Source organism: Anolis sagrei, chromosome 3 (assembly GCF_037176765.1).
Source record: "Anolis sagrei isolate rAnoSag1 chromosome 3, rAnoSag1.mat, whole genome shotgun sequence".
In the NCBI taxonomy this organism is placed as follows: Eukaryota; Metazoa; Chordata; class Lepidosauria; order Squamata; family Dactyloidae; genus Anolis; species Anolis sagrei.
The window spans coordinates 115,393,639-115,412,427 of NC_090023.1; the positions used below are offsets into that span (position 1 = coordinate 115,393,639).

An 18,789-nucleotide genomic window follows, 5' to 3' on the forward strand; every position below is an offset into this window, starting at 1 on the left:
GGATCATTAAATATGGCTTCATTTGGGCAAGCAGATGGCAATGACTAGATGGCATATGTTCTGTATCCGAAACTAGAGCTGATGTGGTTTATCCAATGCAATTTTCTGAATAAGCACCCCAAATAACCAAACTAAAGTTGACCAAAAACTGATTTGTAACCCTTTTGGTACTAATGTTGGAGAGTGGTCCCTGATCAAGTGGTCCCTGGTCAAAAAAAGGTTGGGAACCACTGTTCTAGATAGACTGCTACTTCCTTCTTCCATCTGATCTGTATTAATTTTTTTAGTTATTCTGTATTGTGGCTATTTAGCTTTCACCAAGAATATAAGAATAGGCTCTATATAGGTCAGATATACACAATAAGTACTCTTTCTGACTGGTTAACTCTGAATAAGATTAATAGATTTCCCAAGGAATCCTCTGTTTACTAACCAGTTGAACAATTAATGACCAAATTGCAACAATCTTATTTAGAAACAAAATAGTTATTTGAGCTTCTGGCTCATTTCAGGTTTTAGTCAATGAGGTATCTGATGGATTAAGCCAAATCAGGAAACCATAACTTGCAGCCCTACAAATCCCATTAGTGTTTGTTGGCATAGTCAATAGTGAGAACCGAAGGGAAGTATAGTTCAATAACTGGAGTGTCATATCATTCTCACCAATATCTTTAAAATGGAAAATAGTCATCAACAATAATGTGGCTTCCAGTGAACCAAAAAGATACAAATCTCAGTCTTCAACACAACAACAGCCTGCGGAGGCTACATTTAGGCAAATGTATTTTAGTTTTTTAAAAATAAAAAACTGAACACAGGCTCTTTTCCACTATTTTTGTTGTTGTTGTTGTTGTTGTTGTTGTGCTGCAAAAGGAAGCCTTATATTAACTGTAGCTTCTGTTATAGCAAATAGATGCCTAAATCATGAAACTGCCATTACTAGGCTTCAAAGAAACCAAGAACTTCTTCAAATCGAGCTGTAGCACAGCTGGTTAATCACCAGCAGCAACAGATCACACCAATCAAAAGGTTGGCAGTTCGAAGCCTAGGTCAAGGTGACCTTCAGCCCACTCACTATCCACCGAAGCAGTTTGAAAACAGCATTGAGCTGATAGTAGGTACCACTTTAGCAGAGAGGTATTTTACAGCATCATAAAAAGGAAATACCAGAAAATGCTGGCGATCAAAGAAAGGAGGCAGTGATCAAGCACTCTTCATCATAGAGGATGGAGCAACAGCGACCCCAGGTGGCCAAAATCAAGCGCAACCTCCAGGACGCCAAAATTGATAAAAATGCTGACATATATCCCTATCTGTTGTCTGTCCTGTCTGTTTAACAACACTGAATGTTTGCAGTGTGTGTGTTCTGCGATCTGCCCTGACAGAATATAAATGCTATAAATAAATAAAGAAAAAATAATGGTTTAAGGACCTGACACCTATGCTTTCATATGTTAGATATAGTGGGGAACTGATTGTTAACTTGAAACTTCTAGGATTTAGGCTTTCCAAGAAAAGAACAGAGACATGGAGGTGTGAGGATGTACAACACATGAGCAAAAGACTTGTGAGGAACTCAGATTATCAAACCAAGATATGACTGGCTTAACCACAATCAGAATATCACATGCCAATTTAGTTACAATGACATTCTGCAAAATGTGAGGGAAGTCTTCGTAATTTGCTGCATCAGCCAAAATTCTATTTAAGTATCAAACATTTGGGGCAGCTGATTCAGACATTACTAAGCAACTCCAAATATAGGCTGCATAGATGACTCAGAAGCATGAGCACAAGAGGTAAATATAGTTCAATGCTACTGCCCCATATGCAATTCAGATGTAAGGAAAAAGGATGGATATGGTCTAGCGATGGCCATCCTTTATGATCTTCAAGTGATGTCTGAAGTGGTCTTGGGTATGTTCATTTGCATCAACGTAATTGAAAAATTCTTGTGTCATCCTGTCAAAAATCCTGTGACTATTTGCAGGGAAATTTATTTGATGCTGCAAAGCCCTGTGCAATGGTACTGGTTATTTCTGTCACAGCAGAACTGGGTCACACACTTCATCTCATACTTATGTGACAACCTAGATCTGCTCATGAACATACAATGGTTGCCATGCTTTATTCTTGCCACAGCGACGGGAACAACAACAGTTTGGGTGACTTCATTATGTAAGCCATTCCTACCCTGTCTCTTTTATATCAGACAGTGCTTGTTTCATTGAAGGCTGACATTTTTAGGAACAGGGAATCATGAAAAACCACTTTGATTGCTACCGAGTTCACACTAGAGGAAACCCATGTCTGTGTTCTTGTGCAGCAAACCAACAACCCAGCACAACAGCTTGTTAGTGTCAACCATATATAAGATCCTTATTTCCAAGGGTCTGGAATGGCATCTGTCTTGAATTATATCCAGCTGGGATCATGTTTCAATGACCAATATGGACAGATTACTGGAACTTTAAAACCTTGCCCTCTTTGTAATTGATGTTTAAACTGTTTGAAGTTTCTCATTAAGTCCATTTTACAAATTAGGTGCAGATGTATAAAGCTAAATGTACAGTACTAGGGGAAATTAGGTCACCTGAAAGCTCAATATAAAATGTCTCTGTTAACTGTTTAACTACAATGAGTACATTAAATTTTGGAAAACTGACTTGGCGTGTCCCAAATTCTTCGTGTTTCATCACTTCCTTTCCGCCGCGGAAGAGGTTTCACAATGGCTAACCATTTTCAAATGTCATTAAAATAAAGGAATGAAAGGAAGGCCATTTAGCTGTATAATAACTAGCCGAGCTTTCCTTTCATTAGAGCAGAACTAGTTCATCTAGAAACGGAAACAGGAAGAAAGAAAAGCCTCAGTAGTTTCCTCCAATATCATAACAAATCATTCATATTTAAACGAGAGTAAGTAGATAAAGTCTTGTCTTACCTCTGACCAAAAAAAAAAAAAAAGGCTTCCCCGGGTTCTATTATTCTGTGTCAAATTTGTCTGAAGAAAGATTATTCACTAATACATAGAATTCCAAAATGAATCTTAGCATAGGGCATTTTTGTCACTGGTTTGAACCAGGATTCATCTATGACACAGAGAAAAGGGTGGTGGTGGGGGGGGGGGGGGTAATAACTTTAATTTATCTCAAGGTAATAGAAAATAACAGGGGGAAAGCTGCACAATTAATGAACTTCTAAATGGAAATCTCCTACAAGAAAGAATCTCTTTTTGCTCCTGAATTATTGATTTAACTCTGGACTTCTTTCTTTCAGTGAATAGAAAATTCCTGCTTGCCAGAATTGTCCAAAAGGCAAAACACATACATTTGTTTGACAGATAATGGAAAAGTCTCCAGTGAAAGTTTCTCCGAATTAACATAAATTGGGAAACCCCACTCAGCAAAAATCCCCACTGTCGGGCTTTAGCACAGCAGGTTAAACCATAAGTTGCAGTAAATCTTGTCTGTCGAAAGTTGCCAGTTCGAAACCTGAATCAGGGTAAGCTCCTGGCCTTTAGCCCAGCTTCTGCCCACCTAGCAGTTTGAAAGCAAATGAGAGTAGATAAATAGGTACCGCTTAAAAAAACAGGGAAGGTATTCTGAGGCATCCATAAGGAATGCCGATGATTCAATCAAAGGAGGGAAGTTTATGAACAGATCTTTGGCAGGAAGATGGAGCAACAGCACCCCCCCCTACACACACACACCCCTGTGGCCGGAACCGAATACAAAGCATCCAAGATGCCAAAGATGGGGAAAAGCCGATATACACCTCTATCTATGTTTTTTGTCTATAAAACGGCATTGAATGTTTGCTGCATATGTATGTTCTGTGATTCACCCTGAGTCTCCTTCGGGGTGAAAAGGATGGACTGCAAATAAATAAATAAATAAACACATCATGCGATGTGCGGGGCTTGATGAATGCAAAGCTGGGGTGAAAATTGCTGGAAGAAACATTAACAACCTCAGATATGCAGATGACACCACTCTGATGGCCGAAAGCGAGGAGGAGCTGAGGAGCCTTCTAATCAAGGTGAAAGAAGAAAGCGCAAAAGCTGGGTTGCAGCTAAACATCAAAAAAACCAAGATTATGGCAACAAGAATGATTGACAACTGGAAAATAGAGGGAGAAAATGTGGAGGCCGTGACAGACTTTGTATTTCTAGGTGCAAAGATTACTGCAGATGCAAACTGTGGCCAGGAAATCAGAAGACGCTTACTTCTTGGGAGGAGAGCAATGTCCAGTCGCGATAAAATAGTCAAGAGTAGAGACATCACACTGGCAACGAAGATCCGCATAGTCAAAGCCATGGTATTCCCTCTGGTAACCTACGGATGTGAGAGCTGGACCTTAGGGAAGGCTGAGCGAAGGAAGATAGATGCTTTTGAACTGTGGTGTTGGAGGAAAGTTCTGAGAGTGCCTTGGACTGCGAGAAGATCCAACCAGTCCATCCTCCAGGAAATAAAGCCCGACTGCTCATTGGAGGGAAGGATACTAGAGACAAAGTTGAAGTACTTTGGCCACATCATGAGGAGGCAGCAAAGCCTAGAGAAGACAATTATGCTGGGGAAAGTGGAAGGCAAAAGGAAGAGGGGCCGACCAAGGGCAAGGTGGATGGATGGCATCCTTGAAGTGACTGGACTGACCTTGAAGGAGCTGGGGGTGGTGATGGCCGACAGGGAGCTCTGGCGTGGGCTGGTCCATGAGGTCACGAAGAGTCGGAGATGACTGAACAAATGAACAACAACAACTGCAAATAAATAAATAAATAATAAAGATGGACAACAGCAACAATACTATACTATGCTATGCTATGCTATGCTATGCTATATATGGGTTTCACATCTTGGTGAAAGAGCAGAGAGTTCAGTTAGATATCTCTACCTCTTCTTCATTTCCAGACTTGAATTACAATTCATAAGATTCTTGGAAATAATGTGAATAGCAGTCTGTAAGGATATACCAAAACTTCAGGTACAGAAAAACTTGTCTGATCTCCCATTTTTAAGATCCTACTCCTCAGCCTGCATGCTGAGTCGTATAATATTGCTAATAATATTATAATGTAATACAATATAATAATAATACAATATAATAATTATATATTTTATATTGCATGTAATATTGCTAATAATATTACAGTATAGTGATATAGTACAATATAGCAATATATAATACTAATATTGAGCTGTGCTAATAATATAATATATCTTATGCACATATAATATTGGTAATATTATAATGTAATACAATATACTACTAATAATATTACACTATATTACATGTAATATTACTAATAATAGTGGTATAGTGGTATAGTACAATATAGTACTATACCACTATACTAATTGTGCTGTCGCACTCTGGGCCTGTACATTAGACCGTACACAGGACATAAATTCTCTGTGCCCAACGGGACGCCGGGGCTGCCTCAGAATAAAGGCCCTTAGATTCCCCCAAACAGAGTCTTTAGAATGCTTAAAGTAAGTCCAACAAAGTTCTTTTATTAAGGAACAAACAGGAACAAACAGGTACTTTAACGGTTTTCTTAACAGTCTATAGGCTCTTTCAAATCTTGTCCACTAGGAACAGGCACTGTCTTCTTAACTGTAACTAACTGATGGGGAAATCCTAGCTTCTAATCTGGGCAGTCTGTACTTGCCTCTGTTGACATGGAGCCCCTGCACCCGGTACCAACTGCGTCTGGCTTCCGCGAGTGACCCTTGCCTCAACAGAGCTTTGTAGACCTCCAGGGAAAAAGAAGGAGTTCAGGTTGCTGTGATGGCCGGCTGGAGTCCCTCAGCCAAGCTGTGGCTGTATGTCTCCTGGCCAAGCCGTAGGGCTGTATAACCCCGGCCAAGCTGTAAAAGACGAAGCTTTTCTACAGGAGCCACTTCGTTCTATGTCCTGTGCAAAAGGCTTCTCTGTGAGAACTAACTCAAAATGGCTTTGTTCCCTCCAAAACTCAAAAAGGGGCGGGATCAGGGAACCTAACTATAACTGGCAGGTGGCTTACCCTATAAATGCAAATTATAACAGGAAACCCCCTGCTACAAAATCCCAAGCATGGGATTGCACACAAACATGCAAACACAGCAAATAAATCTGGAGCTCCTGGAACAGCTGTTCCAGAACACTAATATAGTAATATATAATACTAATATACTATACTAATATAGTAATATATAATACTAATATTGTGCTATGCTAATAATATAATATATTGTATATACATATAACTTGTAAGCTACTCTGAGTCCCCTTCGGGGTGAAACGGGCGGCATATAAATGATGTAAATGAATAAATAAATAAATGGTGAAAATTAAAGAAGCAAACATGTACAATAGCAGGATTATAGCAGAATATTAAGAAAACAAAAACGACCCCAGATGACTTTCATAAATAGCTTTGAACTGGGTGATGATGACATCAAAATAGCATGTGATGGAAGAAGAGAGGCAAGTAGGCCAACCACTCCCTGGGCCTGATCATGGCTTGCGCCACCCAGAGTAAGAGGGAGCTGTTGCATGCCAGAGCAGGATCCCCTCTGACTTTAAACACCACACAGATGGGTTAAAATAGCAAACAGTTTATTGAGAGTAATACAAGCCAAAGCAATCAAAAGTAATCCACAGTAAAAGGAAATTCAGTTGATTAGAAACAGGAACAATTAGTCCAAAGAGAAATAGTCCAACAAGTCCATGAAACTACATACTTGATTTCAAAGGCAAATAACAGCAAAGGCACTTAATCCATGAATCAAACAAGAACAAGAGTCCAAGAACTTGGCATGAAGAATTTAATCTGGATCCAACGTTGCTTTGTCTGAAGCATTTATGTCCCTGCCGTATTTCCCAAACAGCTAGGAAAGGATTTTTCCTTAATTTTGGTTTCACTTCTAACTTCTGCTGTAAATCTGGCTGAGTGCTGACATCGCTGACCTGTTTGTCCTTGCTGGCTAAAAACATTCTTCTGTTCAAGGTTTGACTGCTATTCCCTCCATTAATATCTCCACCTGGAGATAACTGATCAGGGAACTGCCGTGCAGAGCCTTTCCCAAGCTCAAGACCTTGAGAACCCTCTTGAAGTAATATAGGCCTGTGACCCATCATCCAAACTGCATTCAGGCCCGACATCTCCAAAACCAGGACCAGAAAACAGACCATCATCCCCATTCCCTTCAAGAACATCTTCATGGACAGAATCCCCATTTCCATCAGGGAAATCAACTTGAACATGAACATCATGGTCATTCCCATCATCCAAAGCAACATGAAAGTTTAACAATGAAGAAAGGTGTCAGGAAAAGAACAGACTCATTTGAAATGTGGTGCTGGAGGAGATTTTTACAGATATTATGAACCACCAGACAGATCCATCAATCAATCCTGGAGCAAACCAATCCTGACTTTTCACTAGAATGAGAGTTCTAAACTAAAATTATTGTACTTTGGACATATCATGAGACAACAAGACTCCTTGAAATAAAGAATAAGTCTTGTTAAAATGGAAGACAAAAAGAAAAGAAGAAGCGAACTGATTCCACCAAGGAAGCCACAGCATTGAATTTGCAAGATGTGAGCAGAACCATTGATGATCAGGTCTCAAAGGATCACCGTAAGTCAAAGTCTACTAGACAGAAAATAATAGCAACAACAAATGTTTGCACTTTTCTACTTACCAGAAACCCCAAATCAATATACAGTGTAAGATTACAATACTGTAAGCTGACAGCAAAACAGATTTAAAGAAAACACACAAAAAACAAAGTAAGTCAAGTGGGATTAAAATCCATCAAGGTTGGGAAAAGAACACAGTTTTTGCAGTATGTCTGAAATCCAGCAGAGCTGGCATTACAGTGAGGGTTTTGCCTCAGGACACCTTCAGTGTTGCCTCCTTGGTGTGGGACACACAATATGACCTTTGATGAAGATCACGGGTGACAGACACGCTCAAACAATGCAGTCATACAGAGTCCCTGTAGACTACATGGGAACTGTGCTTATCTCTGCTAGACCAGTGAGTAGCAGAACTAGAGGGTGGTCCCAAAAGCAACTATTTGAAGCAGAGCTTGGGAAAATGACATTCTCAGAGTTAAATTTATTTCCCCCTAGTTCTGACATTACCTTCCATCATACTAGCATAACACATCTTCCTCTTCAGATTCACATTATAAAGTCAGCCTAAAATCTCCAAGCACAGACTTATCCTGCTTCACAAACATGTTTCTCCAGAACTACACTTGAAAGTATGTTGCTCAAATTCTGAAAATCTAGCTGACACTTTAAAAACAAACAGTAATCAAAATCCAACTTATAATTCTGTATAAAATGATTAAGTTTTATATAAGTATTTATTTGCCGTTCACAAATTGTTACATTGTTTATTTGCCATTCAGAAATTGTGTTACCATCCTGTGGGAAGCTTCTCTCATGTTCCCGCAGGGAAGCTGGAGCTGACAGATGGGAGCTCACCCCTTCTCACTTATTTGAACTGCCGACCTTCAGGTCAGTAGTCCAGCTGGCACAAAGGTTTAACCCACTGCACCACTGCGGCTCTATATTCTGCAAATGATTGAATTGTTATATTCTAGTTGGGAGCAGCAACTGGACTGACACCATACTTTTAAGCACACTGTCTAATACTTACACATAGGTAGTCCTGGTGGTGTGGTGAACCACTATGAACAAGACACAATTTCACTTTCACCACTTTCTGCCAAAAAGAATAACTACAATAGAGTACATTCCATTTTAATGTAACCAAAACTATTGAATAACATACTCAAAAACCAAGTAAGATCAATCCAAATCCTCAAAGGACACCAGAGGCAAGACCAAGTAGTCTTTAAGGGAACCCCTACCACAGTGGTTCTCAACCTCTCTAATGCCGCGGCCCCTTAATACAGTTCCTCATGTTGTGGTGACCCCCAACCCTAAAATTATTTTGTTGCTACTTCATAACTGTAATTTTGCTACTTTATGAATTGTAATGTAAGTATCTGATATGCAGGATATATTTGCTGGACCAAATTTGGCACAAATACCCGATACGCTGGAATTTGAATACTGGTGGGGTCGGAGGGGATTGGTTTTGCCATTTGGGAGTTGTAGTTGCTGGGATTTATAGTTCACCTACAATCAAAGAGCATTGTGAACTCCACCAATGATGGAATTGAACAAAATTTGGCACACAGAATTTTCATGACGAACAGAAAATACTGGAAGGGTTTGGTGGGCATTGACCTTGAGTTTTGGAGTTGTAGTTTTCCTACATCCAGAGAGCACTGTGGACTCAAATAATGATGGATCTGGACCAAACTTGGCACAAATATTCAATATACTCAAATGCAGGGGTCCTCAAACTTTTTAAACAGAGGGCCAGATCACAGTGCCTCAAACTGTTGGAGGGCCGGATTATAATTTGAAAAAAGCATGAATGAATTCCTATGCACGCTGCACAGATCTTATTTGTAGTGCAAAAAGCACTTAAAAGCAATACAATAATTAAAAAGAACAATTTTAACAAATATAGACTTATTATTATTTCAATGGGAAGCGTGCGCCTGCTTTTGGCTGCTGAGATAGGATTGTTGTTGTTGTGTGCTTTCAAGTCATTTCAGACTTAGGTTGACCCTGAGTGAGGACTGGGTAAATGACCTTGGAGGGCCGCATCTGGCCCCCGGGCCTTAGTTTGAGGACCCCTGCTCAAATGTGAACACTGGTGGAGTTTAGGGAAAACAGATCTTTACATTTGGGAGTTGTAATTGCTGGGATTTATAGTTCACCTACAATCAAAGAGCATTCTGAACCCCACCAATGACAGAATTGGGCCAATGCCTCAGATTTGTACAGTACTGGGTTTTTTCAAAACAATAGATCAATTTTCAAAGCACAGTGATTTTAAATTGGGATCGTCTTTTTTAAAAAATACCTTGTATTTAATAGCACATATAGCCACAGATATTATTCTGCCATTGGATATTCGTGTTTTAGTTATTTAAGAATTATATTTTCGGAAGAATTGCAAGAGGAAACTTTTTTTTCTGATTAACAAAGAAACCACAGGAGGATATATTTTAGATTGCATTGCATTAGCACCCTCCAGTGACCAATGTATGAATCACAGTGCTGGTATCAATGCTCCAAATATGCAGTTATTATGACTTCTTTCACCAATCACTCATTTATAAGGTAAGAGTTTATTTATTTATTTATTTATTTATTCGGTCTTTTTATACTTTCTGACAACATTGGAACTCAGACAAAACCAAAGGAGAGCTAAAACCTGACAGTAAACAGTTGGAACAACAATTACATCCTAGAGGGCCATCCAGTCCAACCAATTGTGATGCAAGAATAGGCAACCAAAGCACTCCAAAACTATCCTGTTAAAATGTTACAAATTAGAATTAATAAATTACATCTTAGATGCGATTAAAGCCTCAGCCCCTCAGGCTGGAAGGACCAAAAGAAATGGGACACAAAAGCATGGTATAAATACTTAGCGGACTACCTCCTCCAAGACTATATTAGAGAAAGGGAAAAATTACTACAGTATGGACCAAATCAGAAAGTTATGGGAAGCAAAATGGAAAGGCTTGATTTACAGAATATAGGGGAAAGATATATATAAGGAACTAAACAGGATTATCCTCATGATCGAACAATCATAATAAATATAGCAAAACTATTCCTGGGGAAGGCAGGGAGGGATAAAGAAAGAGGGGAAATGATGTAAGCACGTGTTACCAATGGAAAATATTTTGAATGTTTGCATAGTTTTGTGTAGCACTATTCACAATAATTTGCAATAATTTTGAAAATAATAATAAAAGTATTAAAATAATAATAAAAACAAATTAAAACAGTACAATAAAAAATGTACAGAATACAAACTTCAGTACAAGACCCATCAGCATAACCACCAAATCCCCAAATGTGAGATTAAATAACAAGGAACTTGGCCAGAGAATATGGGAGAAAACACTGAGGCCCCTTCTATACTGCCAAATAAAATCCAGATTATTTACTTTGAACTGGATTCTTTGGCAGTGTAGACTCATATAATCAAGTTCGAAGTGCGTATGTATGTGTATGTATGTGTGTGTGTATATATACACTCTCTCTCTCTCTCTATATATATATATAGATAGATATATATAGATATATATACTGTATATATGCTGTGTGTGTATATATATATGACCAGCACAAAAATACGAACAAGCATCGGAATAGAAACATATACATTTAGGTATTAAGAAACACTGTCAAAAGCAAAGTAACCCCCAATATTAAATATGATAATGTGGATTATCTGCTTTGATAATATGGGTTATACGACAGTGTAGAAGGGGCCTAAGAAGGTCTTTTCTCATGCCTTTCCTAGCTAAGCCTGTGAACAGTGGGACCAAGAGGAGACTTTTCCTGAGGATCTTAAGACTCTAATGGGAGGCTCAGGCTGCCTTAAGATCTGGACTTAAACCATACAGGGCTTTATCAGTCATAACAAGCATCTTGAATTCTGCCCACTTACAAACCATTATCCAATAATGCTATTTCAACAAGGGATTTACTGCGTTCTGTAACCAGTCCTGTTCAGCACCCTGTTCATGGCATTTTGGCTGACATTTCCTCATGTAATGTGTGTCAGAGAAATCCAAACAGGGTGTCATAGGCCTCATCTACACTATCATACAAAAACCAAATGATCTGCTTTGAACTGGGTTATATGACAACGTAGACTAACATAAAAGCTTTCTCCTTGACATTAAGTCTAGTTGTGTCTGACTCTGAGGGTTGGTGCTCATCTCAATTTCGAACCTGAAGAGCCGGTGTTGTATAGACACCTCCAAGGTTATGTGACCAGCATGACTGCATGGAGCACTGTTACCTTCCTGATGGAGCGGTACATATTGATCTACTCACATTTGCATGTTTTCAAACTGCTAGGTTGGCAGAAGCTCGGGCTAAACAGAAGAACCACACCCTGCTCTCTGGATTCGAACTGCCGACTAATATAATCCAGTTCAAATCTGATAATTTAAATTTTATGTGGCAGTGTAGATGGGGCCACAAAATCATAAGAGTTGAAGAGACCCCAAGGGCCATCCCGTCCAATGCCCTGCCATGCAGGAAAACACAATCAAAGCACCCCCGACAGAGTGCCACCCAGCCTATATTTAAAATTTTCCAGAGAAGGAGACTCCACCATCCCCAGAGGCAGCATATCCCATTGCTAAACAGCTCTTTCCAACAGAAAGTTCTCCTCCATACTTAAGTGGAATCTCTTTTCCTAGAAGTTGAATCCATTGCTTTGTGTCCCAATTGTGTGTCTTAAGTCCAGAAATGAGAATAGCTTTATCAGTACAAGCCCTGTATTTTTTAAGTAATCAAGGGTCTGGAGAACAAGTCCTATGAGGAGCGGCTTAAAAAGCTGGGCATGTTTAGCCTGCAGAAGCGAAGGCTGAGAGAGAGGAGACATGATGGCCATGTATCAATATGTGAGGGGAAGTCATAGGGAGGAAGGAGAAAGCTTATTTTCTGCTGCCCTGGAGACTAGGACGCAGAACAATGGCTTCAAACTACAGGAAAGGAGATTCCACCTGAACATTGGGAAGAACTTCCTGACTGTGAGAGCTGTTCAGCAGTGGAACTCTCTGACCTGGAGTGTGGTGGATGCTTCTTATTTGGAGGCTTTTAAACTGAGGCTGGATGGCCATCTGTCAGGGGTGTTTTGAATGTGATCTTCCTGCTTCTTGGCAGGGGGTTGGACTTGATAACCAACGGTATCTCCCATAATATATAATTATGTATCAATTATATATAATTATGAATTTATATAATAATGTATAATTTGGATAAATTATCATAATATATAATTATGTATATTTATGGCCAACTATATCTCCCATCTCAGTTACCACTGCCCTTTTCCACAATGCATAAATGTTTATCACTACTGTATCATATATATGTATAGGTTGAGTAACCCTTATTCAAGATTCTTGGGATTAGAAGATGTGTTTTGTTTTGATTTTGGATTCCATGAATGTACCTAAGGAGCTATGCTGGAGATGGGACCCAAGTCCAAGCATGACATTCATCAGTGTTAGGGTAAGCTGTGTGCTTCCGGGTTTCATTGAGGGTCCATCCTTCTATGTAGCTTTGATACCGCTTTAGCTGCCATGGCTCAATGCTATGGAATCATGGGAAGTGTAGTTTGGTAGGGCACCAGCTCTCTTTGCCACTGAAGGTTAAATACTTTGCAAAACTACAACTCCCATGAGCTCACAGCATTGAGCCATGGCAGCTAAAGCGGTGGCAAACTGCACCCATGGAAGGGAAGAGCAGATCTGCTAATTTGGGGGTGTTGGGAGGAAGACTCACAATCCGCACCTGCCCAGCCTCGAACCCGCGACCAGGAGGCGCCGGGAACCCAGTGCTAGCGTCATCGCCGTCGTCATCAGTGCCGCTGCCGTCACCGCTGCCCTTGAGATTCGCCCTCGCTCCGCCCCGCCCACCCAGCGGCGGCCTCCTATTGGTCGAGAAGCAGAGGAAGGACAGGGCGAGCTGTTGCCTCCAGGAGTCACAGCCCACCTTTCAAGGGGGCGGGGCTTGCGGGACCGCTGTTTGGTCATAGGCTACTCTCCTTGAGCGACAGGAGAGGCGCCTATGACATCGTAGAATTAAGGCAGCTTTCCATGGTTCAATGCTATTGGAATCCTGGGTTTGGTGAGGCACCAGCATCTTTTGCTGTGTAGCCATAGCAATGAAACAGTGTGGATTCACCCAGGGCTGGGCAGCCAGTTTAAGGCCCCATCTACAGTGCCATTTAAAATCCAGATGATCTGCTTTGAACTGGACTATGTGATAGTGTAGATTCATATAATCCACTTTAAATATTAGAATCCTAGAGTTGGATGAGATATCATGGGCCATCCAGTCCAACCTCCCTGCCAAAAATCGCATTCAAAGCACCCCCCCCCCCCCGGCAGATGGCCATCCTCTGCTTTAAAGCCTCCAAAGAAGGAGCCTTATCTGCTTTGATAATCTGGATTATCCTGCAATATGGACCTGAATTTGTGCCCGGCTTCAGTATTCGGTGTGGCAGCTCTCCCTTCCGGCTCCTTAGATGAAAGTAGAGTGCTCCCAACGTGAAAAGGGTCCACCTGCACTGTGCCAAATAAACAGGGCAAGTCCTGGCCATTGAGGTGTTGGGATGGCTAACTGGACATGTTTATTCAGTGCAGTGGGGTGCAGATCACTCTTAATATGCTCAGGAGCCATCTACTTTCCATCAATCTTCCAAATCATTAGGGCTCCAGTCGATTTTGTGAGCTCTGCGAATGCAGCATTCTTCTAAATGAAGCACAGAGTGTTTGAGGATGGGGACATCTGTAGGGATACTACGGTGCTTGTTTGCAAAGCTATTGTCCTCCCAACACTGTTATATGCCTGCGAGATGTGGACTGTCTACAGACGTCACATGCAACTTCTGGAACGATTCCATCAGCATTGTCTTCGAAAAATCCTGCAAATCTCTTGGGAAGACAGCTGGACAAATGTCAGCATGCTGGAAGAAGCAAAGACCACCAGCACCGAAGCAATGCTCCTCTGCCATCAACTCCGCTGGACCGGCCACGTTGTCCGAATGCCCGATCACCATCTGCCAAAGCAGTTACTCTACTCTGAACTCAAGAACAGAAAATGGAATGTTGGAGGGCAGGAAAAGAGATTTAAAAATGGGCTCAAAGCCAACCTTAAAAACTCTGGCATAGACACTGAGAACTGGGAAGCCATGGCCCTTGAATGCTCCAGATGGAGGTCTGCTGTGACCAGCAGTGCTGCGGAATTCAAAGAGGCACGAATGGAGGCGAAAGGGAGAAATGTGCCAAGAAGAAGGTGCGTCAAGCCAAACCCAACCGGGACCGCCTCCCACCTGGAAAATGTCCTCACTGCAGGAGAACATGCAGGTCAAGAATAGGGCTCCATAGTCACCTACGTACCCACCGCCAGGACACCACACTTGGAAGACAATCTTACGCGGACAACAAGGGATTGCCTAAGTAAATAAGAAAGAAAGCATTAGGGCTCCAGGGAAGAACTGAGTCCTGGCATCTGGTCCCTTCTCCAAAAAAGGACCGGGGAATTGGTGTCCCTTGCATAATATTTTTGGGGTGAATGCCATAGGACAAGGGAGAATTAGGGGTGGATCTGCTTTTCGATTTGGGTCAAGATTAGCTGATCAGCAAACAATGGTCAATCTGGACCAAGGCTCATTGGGAGTTATTTGTGCTAACATGTGGATGCATCTGCAATGTGGTCCTCACAGTATTTCTTTTTCCTCTGGGCTTAGAGTGCTACTTGAAAGAGAAGGTACTGGGCTGTGAGTCTTTAACTGCAGCTCCCTGGCAAAATTTAGTGGAAAGAAACAGGCAGTAGGCAAAGAGATGGCACCGATCCCTAGCACAAGGAGAATGTATAAATGCCAGTCTATCACAAGATAATTTGCAAGGTTCCTTGATACATTCATACACACACACACACGTATGTTGTTGTGTGCCTTCAAGTCATTTCTGACTTTTGGCAACCCTAAGACAAACCTATCACAGGGTTTTCCTGGCAAGATGTGTCTCTTTTTCTTTGTCTGAGGCTGAGAGAGTGACTTGCCCAAGGTTACTCAGAGTGCTTCCATGGCAAAGGGAGGATTTGACTCCTGATCTCCATAGTCACAGCCCAACATTCAAACCAGCACACCCCACTTCATCCAAAACTAATACAAGTGGGTTTGTATCCATAGGGTTAGAATCAATGCAACAGTATTTCAGAAAGTCTTGAATTACTAAAACAAAAAACAAACATGGGTTTAAGTCTCTTCTGAAGATTCCTGATAATTACTTAATCGGCATCTTGTTCTCTTACAAGCACAGCTCAGCTCTAAAGATTATGACTCAGAAATAATTCCCATCATTCATCTCTATATAAATAAAAATGCAAATGTACATTAGTGAATGACCTGAAAAACTCCCAAAATACTTCACCAATTGCTTGGATATTTGGACACAACATAGCATTCAAACAGGCGAATGTTTTTATGTATTCACATGCCTACTATTATATAGATGTCACACCTGTAACAGGTAAAAACATGCTTGGCATCAAAAACAGTGCCATCTGCTGGATGTCAAATATCACATCACGAAGTGACCCTGTCGGGGATCCACAGCCTGGTCGCCCCCCACCGAGCCTGCCTGCCTTCCTCTGGAGGAGAACCAGGAGAAGAAGAGCAGGAAAAAGGTAGTGCAGCAAGTAGGGAAATCAAGGCCGGGGAGAGGGGCAGGGCACAGGCCCAGGGGAAGGAGGGAAGGAGGCAGGCAAGGAGGTAGGCCTAGCCCAAGCTCCAGGCTCCTGTAGCCTCACGCCCTGCCTGGCCTTGCCTGGCACCATATCACGCCCGTGCCTCCAGGAAGACTGGAAGAAAGAATTGAATGGCGGGAAGGGAGAAATAGATCAGAGGGAAGGAAAGGGTTTTCCCAAAACACACTGATCATTATTATATAGACCAGTATCATTGTTATTATTATCATCATAATACACACCAGTATTATTAGCATATAAATCATAAAGGCCAGTATTATTATTATTATTATTATTATTGACACCATTATTATTATTATTATTATTATTATTATTATTATTTAACAGACAATGAAACAAAAATATTGTATACCCACAAACATTATGAAATTACATATATTAGAAACCATTTAAGCAGACTGGGCCACAGCACGGCGTGGCCAGGTACAGCTAGTATGTATACACACACACACACATATACACACACACACATATCCCTAAGTTCATAGCCTTAATGTTTTATATCATGTACAACGGCAACTTCACTGGCAATTGAAATAAATCTCCTTTTAAAGTGTTATTATAAAAATCATAATGAACATGGAAAATAAAGCCATTGCAAATAGGTGCAGTTGTTATTGCAAAAACAAAAGAAGAATGTCAGAGACTAAGGAAGAGATTACTAGAGAACTGCTAATGACTCGTGAAGAGAAAGATTAATACAAATCACAACATTGGGGTTTTGAATCTAATAAGGAATGACTTCCTCTTCTGCCTCAGGACTGCTCGAGACTACTTCACATTAACATTTTCTTGAGCTTTATGCATTTTGATTCCTAAGACAGAAATGAGCATCTTGGCAGTCAAAATGTGATGTACACCTGACGATCTGAATGTATGTAGAGATCTTCTTTGGCGTATTTTTGAAAAACACAAACCAGCAACTGTCAAGGTCAATCTTGACAATAGACTGTACACATTTGGGTGAAAAGTCACTTTCAGTGGCCAAGAAATGGAGAGATATTTCAAGTGGTGTGTATAGGGGGGTGGGGAATGGCACTAACCTGTAGGCTTTGTATGTTTTAATTAGTCATCAGCAGCCTCAGAGTTATCTCAAAACATAATGATTGTATAGCTTCTGGAAATAACTGAATGAGTTACAATAGAATATCTCCTTCACCTTTTTTTCAGAGCTTCCAAAAACATTATTAATCCATGAATGATAACACATTGCTTATTTTGCACAAAAGGAGCAGCCAATTTTCCACAACAGAGGACAAAATTCTTTTATTCTGTGTACGTTTGTCAGGGCAAGGATTGGGGAAAAAACTCTTTTATGCCCTGGTTGTGCAGACATTTGCAAACTTAAGCTCCTCTTAACATGGGCATAACCATTAGCTGTTAAGGTCTGCAAGTTAAGCTGCCATTAAATAGGGACATCAGGGAACAGGCCCATAGCACATATTTTTGTAACATCTTCCCCCTTTCTCTTTCCCACATGATATACACAAAATACCCAGCCATACAAAAGGATAACATATGCGTGTGACAAAAAAGTGCCATGTGTTGGTTGCATAATTATCTGTTCCCTTGCTGGAACCCTTCTAAATAAGCTCTGGTCCACCCAAATGTATGCAGAAGTCGTCAAAATATTTGAAGCAAGTCTGTGTGCATATCCAGTGCCATTTGAGTTGGACTTGATATACTTCATTCTTGAAGACCTCAAGGTTTGTGAGAGAGCAGAGTGGAAAATGTATAATGTTTAAGGCCTTATATGGTCTGGGGCCGGCATACCTAAGGGCCTGCTTATCCCCCTACCAACCCCAGAGATTACTCCGGTCTGAAGACCAAAATCTTCTTGCAGCCAATTTGACCTAACAAAGCTGGAGCAATTTTGCCAAGAATGGGCAAAAATTACCATAGCCAGGTGAGCAAAACAAACAAACAAACAAAAAACCCAAAACAAAACAAAAAACCCCAAAGATTTTGCAATTTCTGCCAAAGGCAGTTCTTCTATTACAACTATTATGAAATCAATGGTGACAATTTTCATTTTACTTAATTTTGTGACACAATTAAAATAATTGTATTTTCATGGTATCGTGTACAAATCATGCAGGAATAATTGCAATTAAATTCCAGACTGTGATACAAGATGTAGAAAGTAAAATGGGAGCAAATACTTTAGCAAGTCATTGTAGGTCAAAAGCCTTATACAACAAACTAGGAGTAAATGTGGTAAAGTACATCTTTGTTGTTCATTCGTTCAGTCGTCTCCGACTCTTCGTGACCTCATGGACCAGCCCACACCAGAGCTCCCTGTCGGCTGTTACCACCCCCAGCTCCCTCAAGGTCAGTCCAGTCACTTCAAGGATGCCATCCATCCATCTTGCCCTTGGTCGGCCCCTCTTCCTTTTGCCT

At 40.8% G+C, this 18,789-nt stretch overlaps 1 protein-coding gene across 3 annotated transcripts in view; it reads right to left on the reverse strand.

Annotated features, from left to right (window-relative positions):
• The window catches only part of CLYBL (citramalyl-CoA lyase), a 229,877-nt gene extending 216,344 nt beyond the window's left edge, over positions 1 to 13,533 (reverse strand). For 2 of the 3 annotated variants that reach the window (XM_060769557.2, XM_067466860.1), the window contains exon 1: positions 13,408 to 13,533. In XM_060769557.2, coding sequence (XP_060625540.2) covers positions 13,408 to 13,475 — 68 coding nt within the window. In that variant the 5' untranslated portion in view covers positions 13,476 to 13,533. Of the gene's footprint in view, positions 1 to 13,398 lie in introns of all 3 variants that reach the window. The other variant, XM_060769556.2, reaches the window with a different exon arrangement.
• Between the last annotated feature and the right edge of the window lie 5,256 nt (positions 13,534 to 18,789).